Genomic DNA, 26,680 nt, shown 5'->3' with positions numbered 1-26,680 from the left:
GCTTATCAAGAAGGTTAAGATGCATGGGACCCATAGGGATTTGGCTGTTTAGATTCAAAATTGGCCTGCTCATAGACAGAGGCCAGACAGAGTCTAGTAATTTTTTTAATTAGTTTTTTTATGCATTTTCTACATCGCTACAGACAGAAAAAAAAACCCAAATCAAAATGAAGAACATTAATACAGTGCAAAAATAAACATACAATAATATAATACAAAAAAGATAATTGAGAAAGCACCTAAATTGAAGACATGTAAAATTAGTATCCTCCCCAATCCCTGCAACAAAAAAAAACTCCAGACCAAGCACAACACAATATAGAGAATATAAATCAGGACACTCAAACCCCCAAAACTGTAAATACACTTAAAAACAGAAGATAATAATGCCTACTACCAAAAAAAGAGCTGAAAGCAAGGGACCGAAAAAAAAACCTTAGTTAGGAAAAAGGTTATGAAAGTACTCAATAAAAGGTCCCCAGACCTTATGGAACTTTATATCCGAATTAAGAACTGAATAATGAATTTTTTCAAGGTCTAAGCAGAACATAATATCATTAAGCCATTGAGCATGCATAGGCAGGGCAACATCTCTCCATCTAAGGAGGATTAAACGTCTAGCCAGGAGAGAAGAGTCTAGTAATTGATGGAGCTCCATGATTAGTAGTGTTCTGGACCTCCACTGTTTATGATATACACTCAGAGACCCCCTTATTAGATACACATGTGCACATGCTCATTAATGCAAATATCTAATTAGCCAATCATATAGCAGCAACACAATGTATAAAAGCATGCAGACATGGCCAAGTGGTTCAATTGTTGTTTAGAGCAAACATCAGAATTAGGAAAGGAAATGTGACTTTGTTCGTGGAATAATAGTTGGTGCCAGATGGGGTGGTTTGTACATGCTTATCTCCTGAGATTTTTGCACACAACAGTCTCTAGTGTTTACAGAGAATGGTGCAAAAACAAAACAAATCCAGTTAGTGGCAGTTCTATTGACAAAAACACCTTGTTAATGAGAGAGGTGAGAGGAGAATGGCCAGACTGGTTCAAGCGAACAGGAAGGTAACAGTAAAACTCAAATAACAAAGCGTTACAACAGAAGAGCATCTCTCAACATACCAAACGTGGAATCTTGAAGTGGATGGGCTAAAGTAGCACAAAACCATGACCCTACACTCAGTGGCTACTTCATTAGGTATAGAGGTATATAATTATCTTCGGTGAAAATGTAGGTAGGAGGGTCAGTGAATTTGTTCATGATATAAAAAAAACTGTGGTGTTACAGAAAGTGCAAAAGATTTCCATAGTAAAGCAGGAAAGTAAAATCAGAAAGTCTCATTATGTGTCAGTTTCACTTTGGAGTATTTAGGATGAGATTTGCGCTAACCATTAAATACACTATGTTGTTCCATTCCAGGACATCAGAGATTTAAGGATTTTTTAAGGATTAGGGTTTCTCTCCCTTTACTATTGATGCTGTCCTCACTCGCATTTCCTCCATTTCCAATAAATCCATATTCACCCCATCTTCCCAGCCCCTTAATAGTAATAGAGTTCCTCTACCACCCCCTTAGCCTCCGCATCCAACACATTACCCAACACTCTGCCATCTCCAAAGAGATCCTACCACTAAACAGATCTACATCCCCCCCCCCCACTTCTGCTTTCCTCAGGGATCACTCCCTCCGAGATTTCCTTGTCCATTCATCCCTCCCCATTAATCTCCCTTCTGGCACTTAACTCTAAGTGCTACACCTGTTCAAACACCTCCTCCCTCACCTCCACTCAGGGCCCCATGGTCCTTCCAAGTGAGGCAATATTTCACCTGTGAATCTGCTGGGGTTGTCTATTGTGTCCAGTGCTCCCGATGCTGCCTCCTCTATACGGGTGTGACCAGTCATAAATTTGTAACCACTTTGTCAAGCATCTTTGCTCCATCTGCCATAAGTGGGACTTCCTGCTGGCCAAACATTTTAATTCCAATTCCTAATCCCTTTCTGACATGTCAGTCCATGGTGTCCTCTTGTGCCAAGATAACACCACCCTCAATGTGGAGGAACAACCTTATTTTCCATCTGGGTAGCCTTCATCCAGATGGCATGAATATCAATTTCTCCTTCTGGTAAACAAATTTCCCCTTCCCTCTTCCTCTGTTCTCACCTTCTACCTCTTCTCACCTGCCCCTACTCTTTCCTTTCTCCTATGGTCTATTCTCTTCTCCTATCAGCTCCCTTATTCTCCAGCCCTAGACCTTTCCCACCTAGCTGGCTTCACCTATCACCTTCTAAGTTGCCTCCTTTCCCTCCCCCCACCTTTTAAATCTGGGATCATCCCCCTTCTTTCTCAGTCCTGAAGTAGGGATTTGGCCCAAAACGTTGACAATCTATTCATTTCCATAGATGCTGCCTGAGCTGCTGAGTTCCTCCAACATTTGTGTGTGTTGTTTTCATTGCCTGTGAGTTTCAACTGAGCCAATAAAAAGAAGTAATGTTTAAGTGATGCAGCCATAGTGTGAGTGGGCCAGTGTTAGAGTGGGGAACTGAGGCTTTGGCTCAAGAAGCTTTGGTGACAAGAAGCAGAGGCCAATTTGGATTGGCCATTGTTTGAGTGGGCCAGTGGAGGTGTTTACAATCTAAGCCTTTGGTTTGAGAGACTTTGACAAGAAGGCCAAAGCCCACTTTGGTAAGGTGCAGGTAAGAACAATTTTTTATATAGTATTAGTTTTATATAACTAACAAGGATACCAAATTACTGTACACCAAATTAAATAAAATAGGGACGGCAGGATCAAATGATGCGCAGTAGCTGCATGATGTGTTTGCTGGTGAATGCCACTGTTGTTCCTGGTGAGCACATAAAAGAATTCAGGCTCAAGGCTGATGATCTGGAATATGAGCTTCAAACACTGGTACATCAGGGAGGGGAAGAGTCACTTGTTTCAGGTGGCAGCCACACTTCAGATTTGTTCTGTGGTAAAGGCCAAGAGGGCTTCATCATGAGTAAAGCAGGTAATGGAATCCAAATGGAGTGCTGAAGAAGTCTTAGCCTTTGAGTTTGCCCAACAGGTCTGAAATTGCTGCTCCCAGTGAGGGTGAGTGTGGCTGTAGGAACAATGAGCTACCAAACCATGGCACAGTGGTTCAGAGAGCCATTCAAAAGTGTTGAGGAAAGAGAAATGTAATTATAATTGGGGATAGTATAGTCAGGGATATAAACATGATATGCTGTTACAAAGATAGAGAGCCCCAAAGACTGTGTTGTCTTCCTGGTGCCCGGATTCGGCACACATTTCATCTGATCTGCAGAGCAATTTGCAGATGGAGGTGGTGGGGGGGGGGGGGGGAAGAGATTCATTTGCTGTGATCCATGTAGGTACCGACAACAAAGGAGGAAGAAAGGAAAAGGTTCTGTGGAGGTAATTTCAGACAAAATGTAAATACAGAACCAATAACTTGAGCCACAATCAAATTGGCACAGGGTTCATAACATCAGAGAATAAAATGCATGCCTCAAATATTGGTGTGGGAGAAGAGGGTTGAATTTGTGGGACACTGGCACAAATAATGGGGAAGGAGGGAGTTGATGGGACAGGTTCCACCTGAACCATTCTGGACCAGGGTCTTGTTGAAGTGTATAACAAGTGTTGTGCATAGGACTACATACTAAATAGTAGAGGGATGCGTTTGATAGCTTAGAAAAGTAATATTAAATTAAAAGGGAAGGAGAGTACAGGAGAGATTGCTAAACACTCTAGGATTTTTAAAAAACCACAAAAGATTGAGAAAGAATTAAAAATGTAACTCCTGGTAACATGAAAAAAGACTGAAAAATGTGATGAATACAGACAGGACTGAAGGTATTATATTTGGATGCACGCACCATTCAAAATAAGGCAGATGATCTCATAGTGCAGTGAGTAATTGGCAGCTATGATATTGTGGGCAATAATGTGTTTTGGCTGAGAGAAGATCAGAGTTGGGAACTTAACCTGCAAGGACATACACTGAATCAAAAGGACAGACAAATGGGCAGAGGGAATGAGGTGGCTCTGTTGGTAAAAATGAAATCAAAACTTTAGAAAGAAGTGACATAGAATCAGAAGATGTAGAATCCTTATGGACAGAGTTAAGAAACTACATGGACAAAATTATACAGATGTGAGTTATATACAGTAGCCAGAATATGGGGTACAAATTACAACAAGAGATAGAAAAGACATGTAAAAAAAGTCAATGTAAAAGTAAAAAGGTTGAGGGCCATGGGTGATTTCAACATACAGGTAGATTGGGAAAATCAGGTTTGTGCTGGATCCCAAGAGAAGGAATTTGTAGAATGTCTATGAAGTGACTTTTCAGAGCAGCTTCTTGGTTGAACCCACTAGAGAAATGGCATTTATGGATTGGGTATTGTGCAATGAATCAAATTTAAATTGACAGTTTAAAGTGAAGGAACCCATAGGATGAAGTGATCATAAAATCATAATGGTTACCCTGAAGTTTGAAAGGGAGAAGTTAAAATCAGAAGTACTGTATTGGTATTATAGTGGAGCAAAAGCATGAGAAGGAACTGGCCAAATTTCATTGGAAGGGGAAACTAGCAGAGCTGATGGCAGAGCAGCAAAGGCTAGAATTTCTGGAAGTAATTCAGAAGGTGCAGGATCGGTTCAAGAAGAAGCATTCTAAAGAAAGAATGAGGTCGTGGCTGACAAGGGAAGTTAAAAGCAAAGAGCAACAAATACAATATAGCAAAAATTACTGAAAAGCTAGAGGGTTGGGAAGCTTTTTCAAACCCAACAGAAGGTAACTAAAAAAGCAATAAGGAGAGAAAAGATAAAACATGAAAGTAAGCTAGCCAATAATATAAAAAACAATACCAAATATATATCAGTTTGTAGACGTATAAAGAATAAAAGAGAAGAAAGGGTGGATATCGGTCTACTGGAATATGACACTGGAGGCTGTAATGGGGGACAAAGAAATGACAGATGAACTGAATACATATTTTTGCATTAATCTTCACTATGGAAGACACCAGCATTATTAGTGATCTTTCAAAACTCACTAGTTTCTCGAATGGTTCCAGAGGACTGGGAAGTTGCAAATGTCAATCCATTCTAAGAAAGGAAGGAGCCAAAGTCAGAAATCACTGGTGAGTTAGCCTGACTTCAGTGGTTGGCAACATATTAAGGATAAGGTTTCAGAGTACCTGGTGGCACATGATAAAATACGCCAAAGTTAACGTGGTTTCCTTATGGGGAAATCTTGCTTGACAAATTTGTTGGGATTCTTTGAGGAAATAACAGGCAGGATAGCCAAAGGAGAGTCAATAGATGTTACTTACTTGGATTTTCAGAAAGCCTTCTGTAAGGTGTAGGACACGAGGCTGATAAATGATTTAAGAGCCCATGGTATTACAGCAATGATACTAGCACGAACAGAAGATTGGCAAACTAGAAGAAGGCAAACAGTGAAAATAAAGGGGGCCTTTTCTGATAGGCTTCCAGTGACTAGTGGTGTTCTGTAGGGATCAACTTCTTTTCATGGTATTATGATCTAGACAATAAAACTTTATTACCAAGTATGCAGACAATACAAAGATAGGTGGATTGCATGCAGTGTTGAGGAACCAGGGAGTCTGCAGAAGGTTTTGGACAAATTAGGAGAATGGGCAAAGAAGTGGCAGATGGAATACAGTGTAGAATAGTATATGGTCATGCACTTTGGTGGAATGAATAAAGGCACAGCCTATTTCCAAAAAGAGGTGCAAAGGGACTTAGAAATCCATGGCAATATACACAAAATGCTGGAGGAACTCAGGAGGTCAGTCAGCATCAATGGAAATGAATAAATAGTCGATATTTCGGGCTGAGACCCTTCATCAGGAAGGGGAAAGATGCCAGAGTAAAAGGTAAGGGAAGAAGAAGAAGGCGAAGCCAAGTGGGTGGGAAAGGTAAAGAGCTGGAAAAGAAGGAATCTGATAGGAGAATGGACTATAGGAGAAAGGGAAGGAGGAGAGGACCTAGGAGGAAGTGATGGGCAGGTGAGGAAAGGCAGAATGGGGAATAGAAGTAGAAGGGAGGGAGAGGTAAAACAAATTACCAGAAGGAGAAATTGATATTCATGCAATCAGGTTGGAAGCTACCCATGTGTTGCTCCTCTACCCTGAGGGGGGCCTCATCTTGGCACAACAGGAGGCTGTGGACCAACATGACTGAATGGGAATAGGAATCGGAATTAAAATGTTTGGCCATTGGGAAGTTCTGCTTTTGGCAGATGGAGCAGAGATGCTCAACGAAGTGGTCCCCCAATTTACAACGGGTCTCACCAATGTAGAGAAAGCCGCTTCAGGAACACCGGACATAATAGATGACCCCAGCAGATTCACAGGTGAAGTGTTGCCTCACCTGGCCAACATTACATCCTAGTACAGAATTCCCTAAATGTTAACTTCCAGGCTTAGTCTGTAGATAGGATAACTAATGAAATGTTAGCATTCATTTTGAGAGAACTAGAATATAAAAGCAAGAGTGTAATGCTCAGGCTTTATACGACTTTGGTCAGACCTATTTGGAGTACTATGAGCAGTTTTGGATTCCTTATTTTAAAAGGGATATTCTGGAATTGGAGAAAGTCCAAAGGAGGCTCACGAGATTGATCCCGGGAATGAAAGAGTTAATGTATGAGGAGCGTTTGATGGTTCTGGGCCTGTAATCACTGGAGCATAGAAGAATGAGGAGGCTTCACATTGAATATTGAAAACCCTAGATATAGTGGGCATGGAGAGAATGCTTCCAATAACAGGAGGGTCTAGGACCAGAAGGCACAGACTCAGAAAAGAAAGGTGCCCTTTTAGAACAGAGGTAAAGAGGAAATTCTTTAGACAGAGGGTGGTGAATCTGTGGAATTTATTACCACAAACAGCTGTGGAGGCCAATTCATTGGGTATATTTAAGGGAGAAGTGAATAGGCTTTTGCTTAATAAGGATGTCAAAGGTTACAGGGAGAAGGCAGGAGAGGCATAATAAATCAGACTTGATAGAATATTCTAATTCTGCCCCAATCTGTTATGGTCTTAAGAATATAGAATATTTACAGATATGGGTGGATAAATAGCACAATGTGTTTAATCAGTTCAAGTTTGAGGTGTTGCGGTTTGGGAGATAAATGTAAAGGGAAAGTACACAGTTAACAGCAGGACCCTTCATAGCACTGACATACAGAAGGATCTGGGGATTCAAGTCTATTACTGCTTAAAAATGATCGCACAGGTTTATAGGGTGGTAGAGAAGCCGTATCGCACACTTGTATTTGTTAGTCAAGGCAATGAGTTATATTGCAGCTTTATAATACTCTAAGTAGGCCACACCTAGAATATTGCATTCAATTTTGGTGGGCCATTACAGGAAGGATGTGGAGGCAGAAGAGGAATCAAGATAGTGCCTGGATTAAAAAATACATGCTTTGGAGGAGGTTGAACAGGCTAAGGTTGTTCTGCCTGGAGCAAAGGATGCTGAGGAAAGACATGATAATAAGTTTATAAGATTAGAACATAGAACAGTGTATTACAAAAACAGACCCTTTGGCCTACAATGTTGTGCAGAAATAATTAAACTAGTAATTAAATTTTAACTAGTAATGTCTTCTGCCCACACAGTATCCATATCACACATTTCTATACACATTGTGCTCATCTATGACCCTCTTAAACACCTCAGTGGTAGTGCCTCTACTACCAGAAGTGCATTCTGGGCTTTCAACATTCTTTTTGTAGAAAAAAAACTTGCCCTGCATATCTACTTTGAACTTACACCCCTTCACTTAAATGCATGTCATTTGATATTAGATATCTGACCCAGAGAGAAAGATACAGACTTTCTACTCTATCTATGCTTCTCATAATCTATAATCATATGCTTCTTTTTCTATCAAAAGAAAACAACCCCAGTTTGTCTAACTTATTTTTATAGCACATGCACTCTAATCCAGGCAGCATCCTGGTAAAACTCCTGCAGTCTCTCCTAAGCCTCCACATCATTTCTATTACGGGGAAACCAGAACTGAAATGCAATACTCCACATACAGCCTAATTAGAGTTTCATAAAGCTGAAATGTAACTTCCCAATTCTTGAACTAAATACCTCGACGAATAAAGGCAAGCATGTCACATGCCTTCTTGCAGCCACTTTTAGAGAGCTATGGACTTAGGATCCAAGATAGTTCTACACACCAATGCTGTTAAGGGTCTTGCCATTAACTATTCCTTTACATTTGATCTCCCAAAGAGCAACACTTGACCAGATAAAACTTATTTTTCACCTTCTCTGCCAATATGTTAAAAAGCCTGAACAGATTAGATATGGCAAAGTTATTTCCTATGGTACGGGAGTCTAGGACAAGAGGGTATGACTTCAGGATTGAAAGACATCCATTTAGAACTGAGATGCGGAGAAATTACTTTAGTCGGAGGGTGGTAAATCTGTGGAATTTGTTGCCACGAGCAGCTGAGGAAGCCAGTAACATCATTAATGATCCCACCCATCCTGCTCATGGGCTGCTTTTCTCAATGCCATCAGGGAAGAGGCTACATAGCATCCATGACAAGACCACCAGACTCACATACAGTTACTTTCCCCAAGAAGTAAGGCTAATCAATACCCCCACCCCTCCACACCCCCCCCCTTCACCACTATTTCATAATTTCCTGTCAATCACCTTATGTACAGACACTCTTGTGTATGTAACCAGGTGGACATACAAGCAATCTATATTATGTTCTTGATTTTATTGTGTTTTTTTGTGCAGCATCAGATCTGGAGTAACATTTTTTTCTTTCTTGTTTACACTTGTGTACTAGAAATTACATTAAACAATCTTGAATCTTCTACAGCACCAGCCTTTGTATCATCCCCTAACCTACTAGCTCACCCATCCGCATTTTCAACCAGGTCATTTGTATATATTGCAAATAGCAAAGGTCCCAGTACAGATCCCTGTAGAACAATACCAGTCACAGCTAGAATACATCCCACTACCTATTGGCAACCCTATTCTGCATTCAAATGACCAAGTGACCATGGATCCCATGTGTCTTAGTCTTCTGGATGAGCCTATCATGAGTGACCTTTTGTCAAGACTTACTAACATTGATGTAAACAACATCCAGAGCTCTACCCTCATCAAATAACTCCATCACCTAACCAAAATATTCAATCAAATTGAGAAAATATGACTTGCATGCAGACAGCCATTTTATTATGATTGGCAGATATAGAGTAGACTGCCAGTATCTTTTTCCCAGAGTTGAAATATCTAATACTATCAGGGATAGGATAAGACCATAAGACCACAAGATATAGGAGCAGAAATAGGCCATTCAGCCCATTGGGTCTGCTCCGCCATTCAATCATGGCTGATCCAATTCTTCCAGTCATCCCCATTCTCTTGCTGTCTCCCCATATCCTTTGATACCCTGGCTAATCAAGAACCTATCTATCTCTGCCTTAAATGCACCCAATGACTTGGCCTCCACAGCCACTCATGGCAACAAAGTTACCCTCTGACTAAAGTAATTTCTCCGCATCTCTGTTCTAAATGGGCGTCCTTCAATCCTGAAGTTGTGTGCTGTTGTCCAAGATTCCTCTAGCATGGGAAATAACTTCGCCATATCTAATCTGTTCAGGCCTTTTAACATTCGGAATGTTTCTGTAAGATTCCCCCCCCCCAATTCTCCTGAACTCCAGGGAATACAGCCCAAGAGCTGCCAGACGTTCCTTATACTGTAACCCTTTCATTCCCGGAAGATAGAAGTGGAGGCAAATACAATACAAACAATTAAAAGGCTGTAGACAGGCACATGATTGTGCAGAGAATAGAAAGATGTGGACATTGTGTAGGCAGAGGATTAGTTAGGCACTAGTTTAATTAATTTGGCACAACGTCATGAGTAAATGAGTATCTTAAAGAGATTCTGTAAGTATACTATATAAATACAAATAGGAGTGGGAATAAGGCCCCTTAAAGATCAATATAGCCTGTATGTGTGGAATCATAGGGGATGGCTGAGGTCTTAAATGAATATTTCTCCTCTATATTTACTGTGGAAAAGTTCATGGAAGCTAGAAAATTCAGGAGATTCAATAAAGATGCTTTGAAAAATATGCATATTGCAAAAGAGGCAGTGCTGTCCATGTCACTCATCAAGTACCTATTTACACTAACAGCCTTTACCAGCAGGTGGCAAATACAGAACAGCCTGTACCAAATGATTTACAGACATCCTCTATTCAAGCAAGTTCACATAATACTATTAAATTTGAAAGTCTGCCATATCTATATATGTTCATTCCTACAAATGGAAAACCTATTTTCCTTCCCTACTTATTATAATTATTGCTCTTGGTTTTCTGCGCTTTTGATGCCATTTATTGCAATGTTGTCAAGTTTTTTTATGTATTTTTCAATGTTTGAACAAAATTTACTTCTAGATATCTATAAAAATGGAACCTGTTCATTATTTAGTGATAGCTTGTAGTCTTCTATGATTCAGGTGCTCATCTAGATAGTTCTTATATGTTATAAATATTCACACCATATCGACAAAACTAACCACCAACCTCTGAGGAAACATTTCTTTCCTATATCCCCTCTAAAGCTTATGCTTCTTAACTTAAACCTATGCTATCTGGTTACAAACACCTCTGTCAGGGGAAATGTTTGGGACCAGGAAGTCATTATCTGAGGTATAGAATTTTCAAATGAGCCAGAGAGAGATGTAAAAGAGGAACTGACAGTGCACTTTAGTCCAGGACTGCTTCAGTATTGAGGGTAAGTATCTTAAAAAGGCTCACCAAATGAGGCCGTACAAGTAAAAATCTGAAACAAAAAAAGTGTTCTCATTTTGCTGAGGGTGTATTACAGAGCTCCTAAAGAGGAGATAGCGGAACAAGCAAATAATAGAAAAAAGTAATAAAAAGAGGCTCATAATACAAAGGAATTTTGATTCCCCAAATATTAACTGAGATGGCCTTAGAGCAGATGTTCCCAATCTTTTTTATGCCATGCACCTCTAACATTAACTAAGGTGTCCATGGACCCCAGGTTGGAAACCCCTGACAGAGAGTAAAGAGATCAGAGGGGGTAGAATTTTTGAGATATGTCCAATAATGTTTTTTAAAGAAGGAAACAGCATTATGAAGGACCCCATGCACCCCTCATACAATCTCTTCTTCCTCCTGCCGTCTAGGAAAAGGCTCCGAAGCATTCAGGCCCTCATGACCGGACTATGTAACAGTTTCTTCCCCCAAGCTATCAGACTCCTCAATACCCGAAGCCTGGACTGACATCTTGCCCTATTGTCCTGTTTATTATTTATTGTCATGCCTGCACTGTTCTTGTGTACTTTATGCAGTCCTGTGTAGGTCTGTAGCCTAGCGTAGCTTTCTCTGTGTTTTTTTTTTACGTAGTTCAGTCTAGTTTTTGTACTGTGTCATGTAACACCATGGTCCTGAAAAACGTTGTCTCATTTTTACTATGTACTGTACCAGCAATTATGGTCAAAATGATAATAAAAGTGATTTGACTTGACTTGACTTGACTTGATAGTCTGACAATGTAAAAATAATTCCTGAACCTTATCTTGGGAATATAGCCAGTCAAGTGGAGGCAGCATCAGTGGGAGAGTATTTTGGAGACTGATTGTAATTCTGTATAATTCAAAGAGGTTATTCAAAAACATAGGGATGGACCTGGAATACCAGCCTTAAATTAGAGGAAAACCAATTTCATTGAAATAAGAAAGAACATGGCAAAGACAGACCAATGGTACTATAGACACTCAGTTGCCACTTTATTAGGTACAGGAGGTACCATTCATGGTCTTTTACTGCTGTAGCCTATCCATTTCAAGGTTCAATGTGTTGTGCATTCAAAAAAGATCTTCTGCACACCACTGTTGTAATGAGTGATTATTTGAGTTACTGTCGCATTCCTCTAGTCATTCCTCTCTGACCTCTCTCATTAATAAGGCATATACACCCACAGAATTGTTGCTCCATGGATGTTATTTTTTGTTTTAAGCACCTTTCTCTGTAAACTCTAGAGACTGTCGTGTGTGAAAATTCCAGAATATCAGCAGTTGCTGAGGTACTTGCACCAACAATCAAAGTCTCTTAGATCACATTTCTTCTCCATTCAGATGTTTGATCTGAACAACAAATGAACCACTTGATCATGTCTGCATACTCCTAGGCATTAAAATACTGCCACAGATTGGCTGATTAAATATTTGCATTAATAAACAGGTGTATTTTGTATTGATGTGACTCGGACACCGCAGTATATTGAACAACCACGTTTATTCAACAGACCTCAATTTTCTTAACCCCTGTTCTCACGTCATACGCACTCTGACCTACGGATACTCACACAGTACATTACATCCCCCTTCTCAAGATTTTTTTTACAACACTGTGAATTACCAAAACAATGCCTTTCTTACATTGCAACAGCCATGACATAAACTAAAAAAAAACATCTTAACTTCTTATGCTATATTCTACATTGTATCTTACAATACTAACAACAGTATATTTTCTTTTACTAACATAGACTAATAAACCTTTTATTTCACACCTTGGAACTTATAACATGTGTGTCTTTGCCTCAAACTGTGTGAGACTGTAGGTAGATCTAGTCTCTGTATCTCACTGGAAGTTTGACTTGTCTCCCAGACCGTGTGCAATACAACTGTGACTGTGCTTGTCCTTCATCCGAGTCAGTCTCTTGAGTGACCTCTGTGTCTTTGCGGTCTGCATTTCCACCTCTGTTGGCCTGTGCCGAACCTTCACCTTCATTGCTCCATGGGGTTTCATCGCACCCCTCACTCTTGGTGTTGTTTGTTTCCATGTCTGTATCTGGAAATGTTCTGTGCGTCTGTACGTGGAAACTCCCTCTCGCCTGTCTTCAGCAGTTGCTTCCTGTTCCTTCTGTAGACTCTTCCATCCAGCATGCGAACTATGAAGGATCTTGGTTGCTGATGTCTGTTCACCACCACAGCTGGTTGCCAAGTGTCTCCTCTCTGACATTTTCACCTGTATGCAGATCTGGCAACTATCTTGTATGTTTGTCATAGTAGCTCTTTTGTTTTATTTGCTTGTACTTTTGCTTGTCATGTACTTGAAGATTACCTTCAGGAGTCAGTAGAGTTGTGGATGTTGGCAGTTTGGACTTCAGATGACGTCCCATCAATAGCTGCACAGGAGAGAACCCCACACCCACAATCGGTGTGTTGCGGTATTCAAGCAGAGCAATGTAAGGATCACCGTTGCTGCTTTGTGCCTTCTTGAGCATGTTCTTGACAGTTTGTACAGTTCTCTCTGCTTGTCCATTAGACTGAGCGTACCCTGGACTGGAAGTAACATGTTGAAATTCCCAGCTTTCTAAGAACCCTCTGAACTCACCACTGGCATATTGTGGACCATTGTCACTAACAACAATATCTGGAATAACATGTCTTGTGAATGTTGACTTCATTGCGGTAATGACACCTTGACTGGACGTGTCACTTAACTTGGTGATCTCCGGATATTTTGAATAGTAGTCCACACAAAGCAGATATTGTGCACCATTGTAGTGAAAGAGATCTGTGCCAATCTTTTCCCATGGTTTTCCTGATAATGGATGGGGAAGCAAAGGCTCTCTTGGATTGCTGTTTTTGTTTTCATTACAGACAGCACACTGAGACACAATGTCCTCTATCTGAGTTGACATACCCGGACAATAGAGAATGTCTCTTGTTCTTCCTTTACATTTCACTATCCCCAGGTGTGACTCATGAATTCTGCTGAGCATTTCCTGTCTCATTTGGTTTGGTATGATGAGTTTTGCCGCTTTGAACATTAGTCCTGATGCATAGCTGATATCCTCTTTAAAAGTCCAGTATTTCAGTTTTTCTTTTGGAACATCTTTTTTTTCTGTTGGCCATCCATTCATTGTAATGTTTCTTAGCATTTGCAATTCAGGATCATCTACAGTCGCTTTCCTGAACATGTTCAACTTCTCCTCAGAGATGGGTAGCTGAGGTGTAATCCAGTTGACCTCCAGCTCTCTTCCTAGCAACTCTTCCTTTTGCTCTTTGAGGTAAACTCAGCTCAAAGCATCAGCGATGTAGAGTTCTTTTCATAGCTTATAGATGACTGTGAGATTGTACCTCTGTAGCTTGAGAAGCATCCTTTGCAGCCTCATAGGAGCTTGGTGAAGTGGCTTTTTGAAGATGCTCTCAAGTGGTTTGTGATCACTCTCAACCTGGATTTCTTTGCCATATACATATTGGTGGAACTTCTTACACCCATAAACTATGGTGAGTAATTCCTTCTCGATTTGAGCATATCAGCGTTGACAGTCTGTAAGTACTCGTGATCCATACGCCACAGGCCTCCCATCCTGCAGTATAACAGCTCCTATTCCCTCCGAACTGGCATCCACAGACATCGTCACCGGTTTATTGACATCATAGAACTTGAGTGCTGGTGCATTGGTAACCAACTGCTTCAATATGTCAAAACTTTTCTTTTGTTCATCTTCCCAATGTCATTCAGTGTTGTTCTCTAGTAGCTTTCAAAGTGCAGCACTGACCTTTGATAAGTTGGGAATGAATTTGGCAAGATACTGTATCATGCCCATGAACCTCAATTGTTCTTGCTTATCTTCGGATGGTGGTAACTGTACCACAGCCCTGACCTTTTCATTATCTGGTTTTAGCCCATCAGCACTGAGTATGTGACCTATGTATTTGATCTCTGTAGTTCCGATCTTACATTTACTTTTGTTCAGTTTTAGGTTGTACTCATGTGCTCTCTCCAGGAGCTTCCTCAGTCTCTGATCATGTTCCTCAATTGTGTCACCCCATACCAGCAAATCATCAATGATATTGACCACTCCATCCAGGCCTTCAATCATTTGTGCCACGGACTTCTGGAATACCTCTGACACAGAAGAAATCCCAAAGGGTAGATGCAGAAAACAATATCTCCCTATGGGCGTGTTGAAACTGCATAATTTGGAACTTTCCTCAACCAGCTTGATCTGCCAGAAACCTTGATTTGCATCTAATACGGAAAAGAGTTTCGCATTAGGCATGCAGGAGACAACCTCTTCAACTGTGAGCAGCGGACAGTGCTCTCTTTTGATGGCTCGGTTGAGATCTTGTGGATCCATGCAAATCCTCATCGTTTTTTCTGTGACCACTGTCACCATACTATTCATCCAGTCAGTCAGTTCTAATTGTCTCGTTATGACTCCCATCTGATCCATTCTGTGTAGCTCCTCCACTACTCGATCCCTGAGAACAACTGGAAACCTTCTCGGGGCATGCACGACTGGTGCAATAGTTGGATCAATGTGGATGTGGTGTTTCCCTGGTAAACATCCTATTCCAGAAAACAAGTCAGCAAAGTCTTTGAGAATGTCATTTTCTTTCTCAACACCATAGATTCGCTTCACCAGGCCTAGCTTTGTGCATGTTGCTTTGCCCAGTATTGCTGAAACATGTTGCTGTATTATCTCAAACACTATCCTGTGTTTTTGTCCTTTGTACACACAGGTGAGTGTTTTCTTTCCCAATGGTGCTGTCTTATGGCCAAAATATGGATTTTTACAGGTAGATTTTCTCAGTCTTCCTCTGAAGTCCAGTGAGTTGAATGTTTCTGCTGACATTACATTGCACTTTGCCCCAGTGTCAAGCTTAAATGTCACATTCCTCCTGTTTATTATCAGATCTTGAGTCCAATCATCTTCATCCTCCATCACTGCATTGTCAATATTCTTGATGGATATCTCCTGTTCCACTTCAACTGTGCCAATGAACATGCACTGTTGCCCTCACTCTGTTCCACAGCATGCATTTTCCTTGCTTACTCCTGCCATTTGCACATCTTTGCAAAGTGATTTTTTTTCTGCATAATTTGTATGTCTTACCAAAGGGTGGACATTTTCTGTATCCAATGTTTATAACCACATCTGTTGCAGTTAACTTCCTTTTGATCATCCTGTGGAGCTGGCCTTGTCCTACTCTTGTCAGTTTTCACAGTTTTTATTTTGTGCACTTCAACCTCTTCTTTAAGCACTTTAACCTGACTTGACGTGATCTCGCTGGCACGGCAAACATCTATCACCTTTTCTAATGTAAGCTTTGCCTCTGACATGATCATCTCATATGCCGCATACAATCCTGTCGCATGTTAAAGAATCATGCAGTTGTCCCAACTCAGTTTTTTGCCTTGTTCTTCAAATCTGTTACATAGGCGTCTATGGTCTCTGTCGGTCCTTGAGCCCTTGTAAAAAATAAGTGTCGGATGTACGGTAGGTTTTTTCTCGATTTGCAGTAATCTTGAAACTTTTTCTTCAACACTTCAATTTTATCTTGCTCATCATCTTGGAAGACAAATGTGTTGCAAATCTTTATTGCCTCTGCCCCCACCACATGCAGAAATGTAGTACATTGCACTTTCTCCATCTTTTCAGCTACGCCGCTAGAGGTGCAAAACAGCACAAACTGCTGGACCAATACTTTCCAGTTCTCAGCAAGATTACCTCGTAGGCTTAAACTTGATGGTGGCTGTAACTGTGACATCTTTTATTCCTTATTTCTGTCCCGCAACTACTTCTGACACCATGTAGTATTTATGTGACTCGGACACCACAGTATATTGAACAACCATGTTTATTCAACAGACCTCCATTTTCTTAACCCCTGTTCTCACATTGTACACACTCTGGCCTACGGATACTCACACAGTACATTACAGAGTACAAGTATAACTAATAAAGTTGCCACTGAGTGTATAGTGCATAGAACATCTGTATAGTGGGAAACATTTAGAGGAAAAATCATGAGAGTTCCGAACCAACGTATTCCAGTAAGGGTTAAAGCTAAGGATATAAAGAATAAGGAACCCTGGATGACCAAGGATACTGAGGGAGAATAAAGAGAAATTAATGAACCATATGGCAGTTATAGAGAACTAAAGGCAAGGGTGGCCAAAGAAGAATACAAAAGGTGTAGGGTGGTGCTTAACATGGAAATTAAGGAGACAAAGAGGGTTCACAAAATACAACTAGAAGGCAGTAATAAGGTAAATATGAAAGGATCTTATAAGGATATTAAAGTCAAAAGAACAACAGGGAATGAGTACAACACATTATAGGGATAACAGGCACAATTTGCACATGGAGTCAGTGGGCATAGGTAAAGTTATAAATGAATACTTTCCACTGGTATTATGAAGGAAACAGACTTTGTATTTGAGGGATTTAGTGAAGAAGTAGGTGACACACTAGTGCAAGTCTCCATAAATAAAACAGGACATGTGCCTATTCCCTGGATGATTCAATATCTACTGATACAATGGGGTATTTTCAGGACCGGTGGGTGCCACAAGGCCTAGAGTACATTCTGGATAGTGATTTGCATGTTATAATTTGAAGCTGTCAATAGACTGTATGGTGATATTCTAATAATGTATTTTTTGTAATCACTGAATAATCCACCTTTGGAAAAGGGAAAATATAAAAAGGACATGCTCAAGGTCTTAGTGAACTTAGTGGTAGGTTTGCTAGCATGGTTCGGGAGAGTTTAAACTAATTTGCAAGGGGGATGGGACCCAGAGCGATAGAGCAGTGAAAGAAGTGCATGGAGTAAAGCCAGATCTAACATATAGAGAGGCTTTGAGGAAAGAACAGCAGAATAAAGTGTATAAAGGTAGTAAGGTAGAAGAGCTAAAATGTGTGTACTTCAATGCAAGAAGCATCAGGAACAAAAGTGATGAACTGAGAGCTTGGATACATACATGGAATTATGACATAGTGGCCATTATGGAGACTTGCCTGGTACCAGGGCAGGAATGGATTCTCAATATTCCTGGATTTCAGTGCTTTAAAAGGGATAGAGAGCGGGGGAAAGAGGAGGAGGGGTGGCATTACTGGTCAGGGATACTATTACAGCTGCAGAAAAGGTGGGTAATGTAGCAGGATCCTCTTTTGAGTCAGTATGGGTGGAAGTCAGGAACAGGAAGGGAGCAGGTACTCTACTGGGGGTATTTATAGGCCCCCTGATAGCAGCAGAGATACCGAGGAGCAGATTGGGAGGCAGATTTTGGAAAGGTGCAAAAATAACAGGGTTGTTATCATGGGTGACTTTAACTTCCCTAATAGTGATTAGCACTTGATTAGTTCCAAGGGTTTAGATGGGGCAGAGTTTGTTAAGTGTGTCCATGATGGATTCCTATCACAGTATGTTGACAGGCCGACTAGGAGAAATGCCATACTAGATCTAGTATTAGGTAAAGAACCAGGTCAGGTCACAGATCTGTCAGTGGGTGAGCATCTGGGGGAACAGTGATCACCGTTCCCTGACCTTTAGTATTATCATGGAAAAGGATAGAATCAGAGAGGACAGGAAAATTTTTAATTGGGGAAGGGCAAATTATGAGGCTAAAAGGCTAGAACTTGCGGGTGTGAATTGGGATGATGTTTTTGCAGGGAAATGTACTATGGACATGTGGCTGATGTTTAAGGATCTCTTGCAGGATGTTAGGGATAAATTTGTCCTGGTGAGGAAGATAAAGAATAGTAGGGTGAAGGAACCATGGGTGACAAGTGAAGTGGAAAATCTAGTCAGGCGGAAGAAGGCAGCATACATGAGGTTTAGGAAGCAAGGATCAGATGGGTCTATTGAAGAATATAGGGTAGCAAGAAAGGAGTTTAAGAAGGGGCTGAAAAGAGCAAGAAGGGGGCATGAGAAGGCCTTGGCGAGTAGGGTAAAGGAAAACCCCAAGGCATTCTTCAATTATATGAAGAACAAAAGGATGACAGAAGTGAAGGTAGGACCGATTAGAGATAAAAGTGGGTACATGGAGGAATTTAAGGTGGGGAGTTATATGGGAGGCAGGGTTTGAGGGTCGGCACAACATTATGGGCCGAAGGGCCTGTAATGTGCTGCACTATTCTAACTTGATAGATAAATCTCTAGGACTGGATGAGGTTTATCCTTAGCTGCAATGGGAGGCAAGGAAAGAGATTGTTGGATCTCTGGTTGAGATTCTTAAATTTTCACTAGTCACAACTTAGGTACCGTATAACTGAAGGATGGCAGAAACCACCCTTCTTTTCAAGGAGCACAGCAGGGGAAAGCCTGGCAATTACAGACCTGTTTGTCTAATACCAGTAATAGGAAAGTTATCTTAAAAATTCTTAAGAGCAGGAGAAAGGGAGATACAAGATGGTGCTAGTGAACCTTGGCAACATTCTGTGGCAGTGAACAGTAATTCTAGCTGTGCGTCTTTCAAATTACTCTCACTGCAATCTGCAGTATGTAATTTCCCTTTAAGCAATATAGTTTTAACTCAACTTAATGATATACAGATTTCACGATCCTCTGAAGGACTCAGCAGACTAAGCATGTATGGCACCTTCAAGTGGACAACAGTTCATCACCGTGGCCAGAGGCCATGCAGGAGGGAAGGACTTCAAGCCAAGCTGAAACAGAAGGATGAGGCACCCTCTACCCAGTATCTTGATAGCAAACATGCAGTCACTGAAAAATAAAATGGAGGACCTCACGTCAAGACTGCTCTATTGGAGAGAAATAAGGGATTGTTCTATTCTATGCCTGTGTGAGACTTGCTGTCTTCAGCCACTCCAGATATAATAATCCATCTGGAATGTTTCTTGATTTACTGGATGGATCAAACTGCTGATTCAGAAAAGGCAAAAGGTGGAAGTGTGTATTTCATGATAAACTCTTGATGGTGCTTTGATGTGGCGCTTTTGTCAAACTCATATTCCCCCAACCTTGAACACCTAATGATCAAATGCCATCCGTCTATTTACCAAGGCAGATCCCCTCCATAACCTTGACCACAGTTTACATACCACTGGCCATCTATAATCAAGCACTTGAGATACTGCACAAAACAAGAAACAGTCCATCCCAATGCATTTCAAATCATAGTCAGGGACTTCAACCAGACTTGTTTGAAGAAAACCCTGCCAAATTACATTCAGTGTATAACCTGTAGCACCAGAGGTCCCAACACACTAGACCACTGTTATACTAAAATAAGGGATGCTTACCGTTCTATACTCAAACTGCATTTCAGTAAATTGGATCACCTGGCTGTCCTCCTACCTGCATTTAGGCAGAGGCTAAAGATATTAGGGCAACAAAGAGGAGGTTGCAAGAGGTCGAGGTGTGGCTACAGGATTGCTTCAAGTCAGTGGTCTAGGACGTGTTCAAGGATTCATCTGTGGATCTGTGAAATCACCATGGTTGTCACAAACCTTATTAAAACAGTTATTGATGAATGTGTTCTCACTAAGTCATTCAGAGTCTTCCCCAATCAGAAGCCCCAGATGAACCATGAGATTCATAATCTGCTGAGGGCCAGGTCATAAGTATTCAAGTCTGGTGAACAAGAAACTTAGCAGAAGTCCAGGTATGATTTCTGGAAAGCCATCTCATGGGTGAAGTGGGAAGTCTGGACTAAACCTGAATCATCGAAGGATGTTTGGCAGTTGTGGCAGGTCTAGAATACTATCACTTCTTATAAAGATAAATCAAAAAATATAGTTAACAGCAGAACTTCGCTTCTAAATGAGCTCAATGCCTTCTAGGCTCGCTTTGACCATAAGAACGTGGAAGAACCTTCATGAACTCCCAGTCTCCAATAATCATGTGATTTCAGTCTCTGAGGCCAACGTGCAAGCAACCTTCAGGAGGGTGAACGCATGAAAATCATCCGACCCAGATAGGGTACCTGAAAAGGCACAGAATACCTGCTTTGATCAACTGGCTAGAGTGTTCACTGAGACCTTTAACCTCTTGTTTAGGCAGTCTGAGGTCAAGCAAGCTTCAATTATACCTGTGCCTAAAAAGAACGTGGTAACCTGCCTCAATGACTATCATCCAGTAGCACTTACATCCTCAGTGATGAAGTATTTTGAGAGGTCAGTGATGAAACCTATTAACTCCTGCCTGAGAAGTGATTTGGATCCACTCCAATTTGCCTACCAGAGCAACAGGTCCACAGCAGATGCTATCTCATTGGCTCTTTACTCAACTCTGGAACATCTGGATGCAAAAATGCATACATCAGGATGCTCGTATCAACTACAACTCAACATTCAATACCACTCTGCCCTCAAAACTAATCAATAAGATCCAAGACCCTGGCCTCAATACCACTTTGTGCAACTGGATCCTGGATTTCCTCACTTGCAGTCCCTAGTCAGTTCGGATTGGAAGACATCTCTTCTACAATCTCCATCAGCACAGGTGCAGCTAAACTTCCTGTTTTACTTGCTTTACATTTATGATAGGTAGCCAAGCACATCTTCAATGCCATTTTCAAGTTTACTGATGACAATACTGTCATAGGCTAAATCAAACATGGTGCTGAATCAGCATATAGGAGGGAGATTGAAAATCTGTCTAAGTGGTATAATAACAACAACCTCTTACTCAATGTCATTAAGACCAAGGAGCTGATTATTGACTTCAGGAAAAGAAAACAAGAGGTCAATGAGCCAGTCCTCAATGGAAGATCAGAGGTGGAGAGGGTCAGCAACTTTAAATTCCTCAGTGTTATTATTTCAAAGGACCCGTCCTGGGTCCATAAGTGAAATTATGAAGAAAACACAGCAAGCCTTTACTTCCTTAGGAGTTTGCGAAGATTCAGCATGACATCTAAAACTGACAAACTTCTAAAACTTTGGCATGTGTAGTGGAAAGCAGATTGACCTGGTAAGGAAAAACCAATGCCCTTGAATGGAAAAATCCTACAAAAATCAGTAGATATGACCCAGTCCATCATTGGTAAAGCTCTCCCCCCACTGAGCACATCTAAATGAAACACTATCATAGGAAAGCAGCATCCATCATCAGATAGCACCCCCCCACCCCACCCGGGGCATGCTCTCTCCTCACTGCTGCCATCAGGAAGAAGGTACAGGAGTCTCAGAACTCATACCATCAGGTTCAGAAACAGTTACTACCTCTCAACTACCAGAACCAAAGGCAATAACTTCACTTGCCCCATCACTGAAATGTTACCAAAACCTATGGACTTACTTTAAATGACTCTTCACTTCATATTATAAGCATTTATTGCTTATCTATTTATTATTTTTATTTATATCTTTTTGTATTTGCATAGTTTGTTGTCTCTTGCACACTGGTTGAAAACCCAAGTTGGTGCAGTCTTTCATTGACTCTATTATCGTTATTATCCTCTGGATTTATTGAGTGTGCCCAAAAGGCAATGAATCTTAGGATTGTATATAGTGACATAAATGTACTTTGACAATAAATTTACTTTGAACTTTAAAGCTTTGAGAAGATCACTAGGAAAGGCAGGAACAAATCAGAGACTCCAATATGGTTTTGTCAAAGGCAAATCTTGTCTGATAAATTTACTAATTCTTTTAAGAGGTAACCAAGTGTGCTGATAATGACAATGCAGTAGATATGGTTTACATGTATCTCAGCAAGGTGCCAGATGGGGGACTTGTTCAAAAGGTTACTGCCCATGGGTTCCAGAGTAAATTGGCAAATTGGATCCAAAATTGGCTTTGCTATAGAAAACAAGGATGGTGATAGAAGCAAACACGAGGAAATCTGCAGATGCTGGAAATTCAAGAAACACACACAAAATGTTGGTGGAACACAGCAGGTCAGGCAGCATCTATAAGGAGAAGCACTGTCCTGATGAAGGGTCTTGGCCTGAAACATCGACAGTGCTTCTCCTTGTAGATGCTGCCTGGCCTGCTGTGTTCCACCAGCATTTTGTGTGTGGTGATAGAAGGTTGATTTTGTGACTGGATGCCTGTGACTATAAATATTCCACATAGATCAGTGCTGACACCCTTGCCATCAAGTAATATAGGTGAATATTCTAGAGAAGTAATGATTAATATGTTTGCAGATAACATGAAGATTGGTGGATATTTTGAGAATGTGGAGAAAAGTCTTAGGTTACTGAGAGATATTGATAACATGTACTGAAAGATGGCATATGGAGTTTAATGCAGATGACTATGTGGTGTTACTTTTTGGAAGTACTAATAAAGCTAGCAGGGTCTAAGGAAGTATTGTGCAAGTCCAAAGGTCTTTGAAAGTGGCAATACAGGTAAATATTGTAATAAACAATATATTTGATATATAGTTCATTAGAACATAAAACAGTACAGCACAGGAATAGACCCTTCAGTCCACTATATTGTGCCTAATTAATTAAACCTATGACATCTAATTAAACTGATGACACCTAACTGAACTAACATCATGCTTGCATATGGTCCAGATCCATCCATTCTCTGCACATTCAGGTGCCTCTCAAAAAACATCTTAATTGCCTCCATTATATCTGCCTCCACTACCACCTCCTGGCAGTGCACTCCAGACACTTACCACTCTAAATCTTTAGAGAAAAAACTTGCTCATGAGTCTCTGAACTCCACCCCCCCCCCACCTTAAATATATGTCCTCCAGTATTAGGCATTTTGATCCTGGAAAAAAGATAGCATTTGTCTACCTTCTCTATATTTGTCAAAATTTTACAAATTTCTATCAGATTTCCCCTGCTTCTGCTGCTCCAGAAAAAAAACCTAAGGTTGTCTAATCTCTCCTTACAGCACATGTCTCTAATCCAATAGGCATGCTGGTAAACTTCTCAACTCTCTCCTAAGCCTCCACCCCCTTTCTATAATGGGGCAAGCAGAATTGAATGCAACACTCCAGATGTAGAATAATGAGTGTTTTATAAAGCTGCAACATAACTTCTTAATTCTGGAACTTAATGCTTCAACTAATAAAGGCAAGCATGCCCTATACCACCTTATCAACTTAGTGTGGCAATTTTCAGGAAGCTGTAGAAATTGGGCTCTACGATATCTCTGTACACCAATTCTTTGAATTTTCTTGTCATTAACTGTATACTTTCCCTTTATACTTGATCTCCCAAACTACAACACTTTACACCTACCTGGATTAAACACCATCTGCCATTTCTTCACCTAAATCTGCAGCTGATTGATATCTTGCTCCCCGTCTTGGCAATTTTGAACACTATCCTATTATTCAGGGTACAGGACACCGAACCAGGGAGGTTTCAGAAGAGATTCACCAGGATGTGGTCTGGGACAGAACATTTCAATTATGAAGAGATTCAAAAGACTTGGTCTGTTTTCCCAGAACAAAGTATGTTATGATGGGATATGATTAAGGTGTGTAAAATTATGAGGGTACAGATGGGGAAGACTTCAGGGATCTTTACTCTCATCAGAGGTAAGTAACATTGTAATACCAGTTTCTAGAATACTAGAAAACAGAGAACTACATGCCTCAAAACTTAACTTAAGTTGTAGAGAAGTTACTAGAGGAAATTCTGAGGAACAAGATCTAGTACCACCTTTTGGATAGTCGGTTTTGTGCAATGGAGGTCATGTTTGGCAAATCCTCTGAAGTTTTCGAAGAAGTAACTAAAGGGATAGATGAAGGCAAAGCCATGGAAGTTGTCCAAATAAACTTTGGTAAGGTCCTTCACAAAGGTCTGCAGGCAGGCTGGTGTAGAAGATTTGGTCTTACGTGTTAGAGAGAAAAATAGAGGTAGGTTCAGAATTGACTAAATGAAAGGAAGCAGAGGGTAACAGTTGAGGGTTGATTCTCCAGTTGGAGGCCTGTAACTGGTGGGTTGCCTCAGGGGTCAGTGTTGGAATCTGTATTCTTCATTATGTATGAATATGAACGTACATAGCACGAATGGCAAGTTTGCTGTTGAGACTGAATCAGGGGATTTTGTCAAGAATGAAGCAGGCTACAATAAATTGCAAAAAGATTTAGATCAGTTGGAGAGGTGGGATAAAGAATAGCAAATGAATTTCAACTTAGACAAGTGTAAGATGATGCATTTTGAATAGTCAAACCAGGGCAAGACTTATATAGTAATAAGCAGGTCACTGGTGAGTGTTGTGGAACAGAGATACCTGGGAGTACAAGAGCACTGAGCAGTGAGTTTATGTTGCAATTATATAAGTCTTTGGTGAAACTGTACTTGGAATATTGTGCAGAGTTTTGGTCACCCTGTAGTAGGAAGAGCATTGTCAAGCTGAAGAGGTTGCAGTAGAGATTTATGAGGGTGCTGACTGGACTAAAGGGTCTGAATTATAGGAAAAGGTTGGCCACACTAAATTTTTATTCCCTGGAGTTCATAAGAATGAGGGATGACTTCATAGGTTTATAAAATCATGAAGGATATGTATAAGGTGGACAGTTACATTCTTTTCCTCAGGGTTGAGAGGTCTGAAACTGGAGAAAACTAGAACAATTTAAGAGGGGAAGACTTAAAAGATTTATGAGTTATCTTCTTCATGCGGAAGGTAGTGCATGCGTGAAAAATACTGCCAGAGAAAGTGTCCGAGACAGGTACAATTGTAACATTTAAGGGGGATTTGGATAGGTACATGGAGGGAAGGTGCATAGAGGGTTATGGACCAAATGTGAAGCATGTTGAATTTGGCATGGTCCAGTTAGAACATTGCTGATTATTAACATTGCCCCAGGACATACATATATTTAGCTGCTAAGGCTAGAAGCTTGAAATTTACTCTCTAACCTAAGCTAACTGTATCTGAGCTACTTCTCTATCCTCTTTAAAGACTGTTTCTTATCTCTTAGAATAAGCTTGTCATTCTAGTCCTATATACTTAGGTGTAAATTTTACTTAATAAATCTTGATGTCTAATGAAAATAAGACCTCATACAGATTCCTGTAAAAATCCATCTGTTCATAAAATAGTTGTTATTATTGCTTTCCCAATGAAATTTTACCTTTAACATTTTTGAGTAACTTGCTTTCAAAACATTGATCACAGCCCTGCAATTTTGTCCTCTAAGTTGCTCTATGATGGAATTGAATTTCGCAGACATACATTTCCAGTATTCCAGCTCAGTCAGAGGGCCTGAATTTTCTGCCTCTTTTCTGACTTGATTACTTTGTTCCAGAACCTGTAAATAAAATGTACAAAAATCTCAAACTTTGTAGCCCTTCTGAACTAATATTTGAATTGTCTATAATAGGTAATAATCATAACTTTGTATTGCCACAAAAAATCCAATCCACTTTTTAGACAGACTTAATTAGATGATAAGAAAATACTCACTTGAAGTCATTTGTGGTTCTTAATATTCTGTAAATGGATAGTTGAATTTCTGAAGGGTGCAAATTAATCTGGAGATGGTGCCAATAATCTTTTTATTTTTACAACATGGAACAGACCCTTCCAGCCCACTGAGCCATGCAGCCTAGTTACCGACCCATTTAACCCAAACCTAATCACAGGACAATTTATAATAATTAACTACCCTACTAACCGATACATCTTTAGACTGTGGGAGGAAGCCAGAGTACCTGGAGTAAACGCATGCGCACGCATGCTAACTTTTTTACAGAAGCCACCAAAATTGAACTCTAAACTCTGATATCCTCTGCTGTAATAGTATGTAATCTTGTAAACTTTAGAAAAAAGTAGTTTTTAGATAAGCAGTAGTAAAACAAAATCTAACACTATAGTCCAAGAAATCAATCTGATATGCTTGTAGAATGCAGTCACCTGTTTTGTTA

General features: G+C 40.4%; 1 protein-coding gene across 1 annotated transcript in view; it reads right to left on the bottom strand.

Annotated features, from left to right (window-relative positions):
- Window positions 1–26,680, bottom strand: part of LOC132401348 (dynein axonemal heavy chain 8-like) — an 895,336-nt gene that overhangs the window by 807,074 nt on the left and 61,582 nt on the right. Inside the window, exon 8 of the mRNA XM_059983478.1 lies at window positions 25,888–26,064. Within this exon, the coding sequence (XP_059839461.1) occupies window positions 25,888–26,064 (177 nt within the window). The remainder of the gene's footprint in view (window positions 1–25,887; window positions 26,065–26,680) is intronic.

This window comes from Hypanus sabinus, chromosome 10 (assembly GCF_030144855.1).
Source record: "Hypanus sabinus isolate sHypSab1 chromosome 10, sHypSab1.hap1, whole genome shotgun sequence".
Classification (NCBI taxonomy): Eukaryota; Metazoa; Chordata; class Chondrichthyes; order Myliobatiformes; family Dasyatidae; genus Hypanus; species Hypanus sabinus.
The sequence above is the reverse complement of the archived record's forward strand: the minus strand, read 5'-3'. Positions and strand labels throughout refer to the sequence as shown.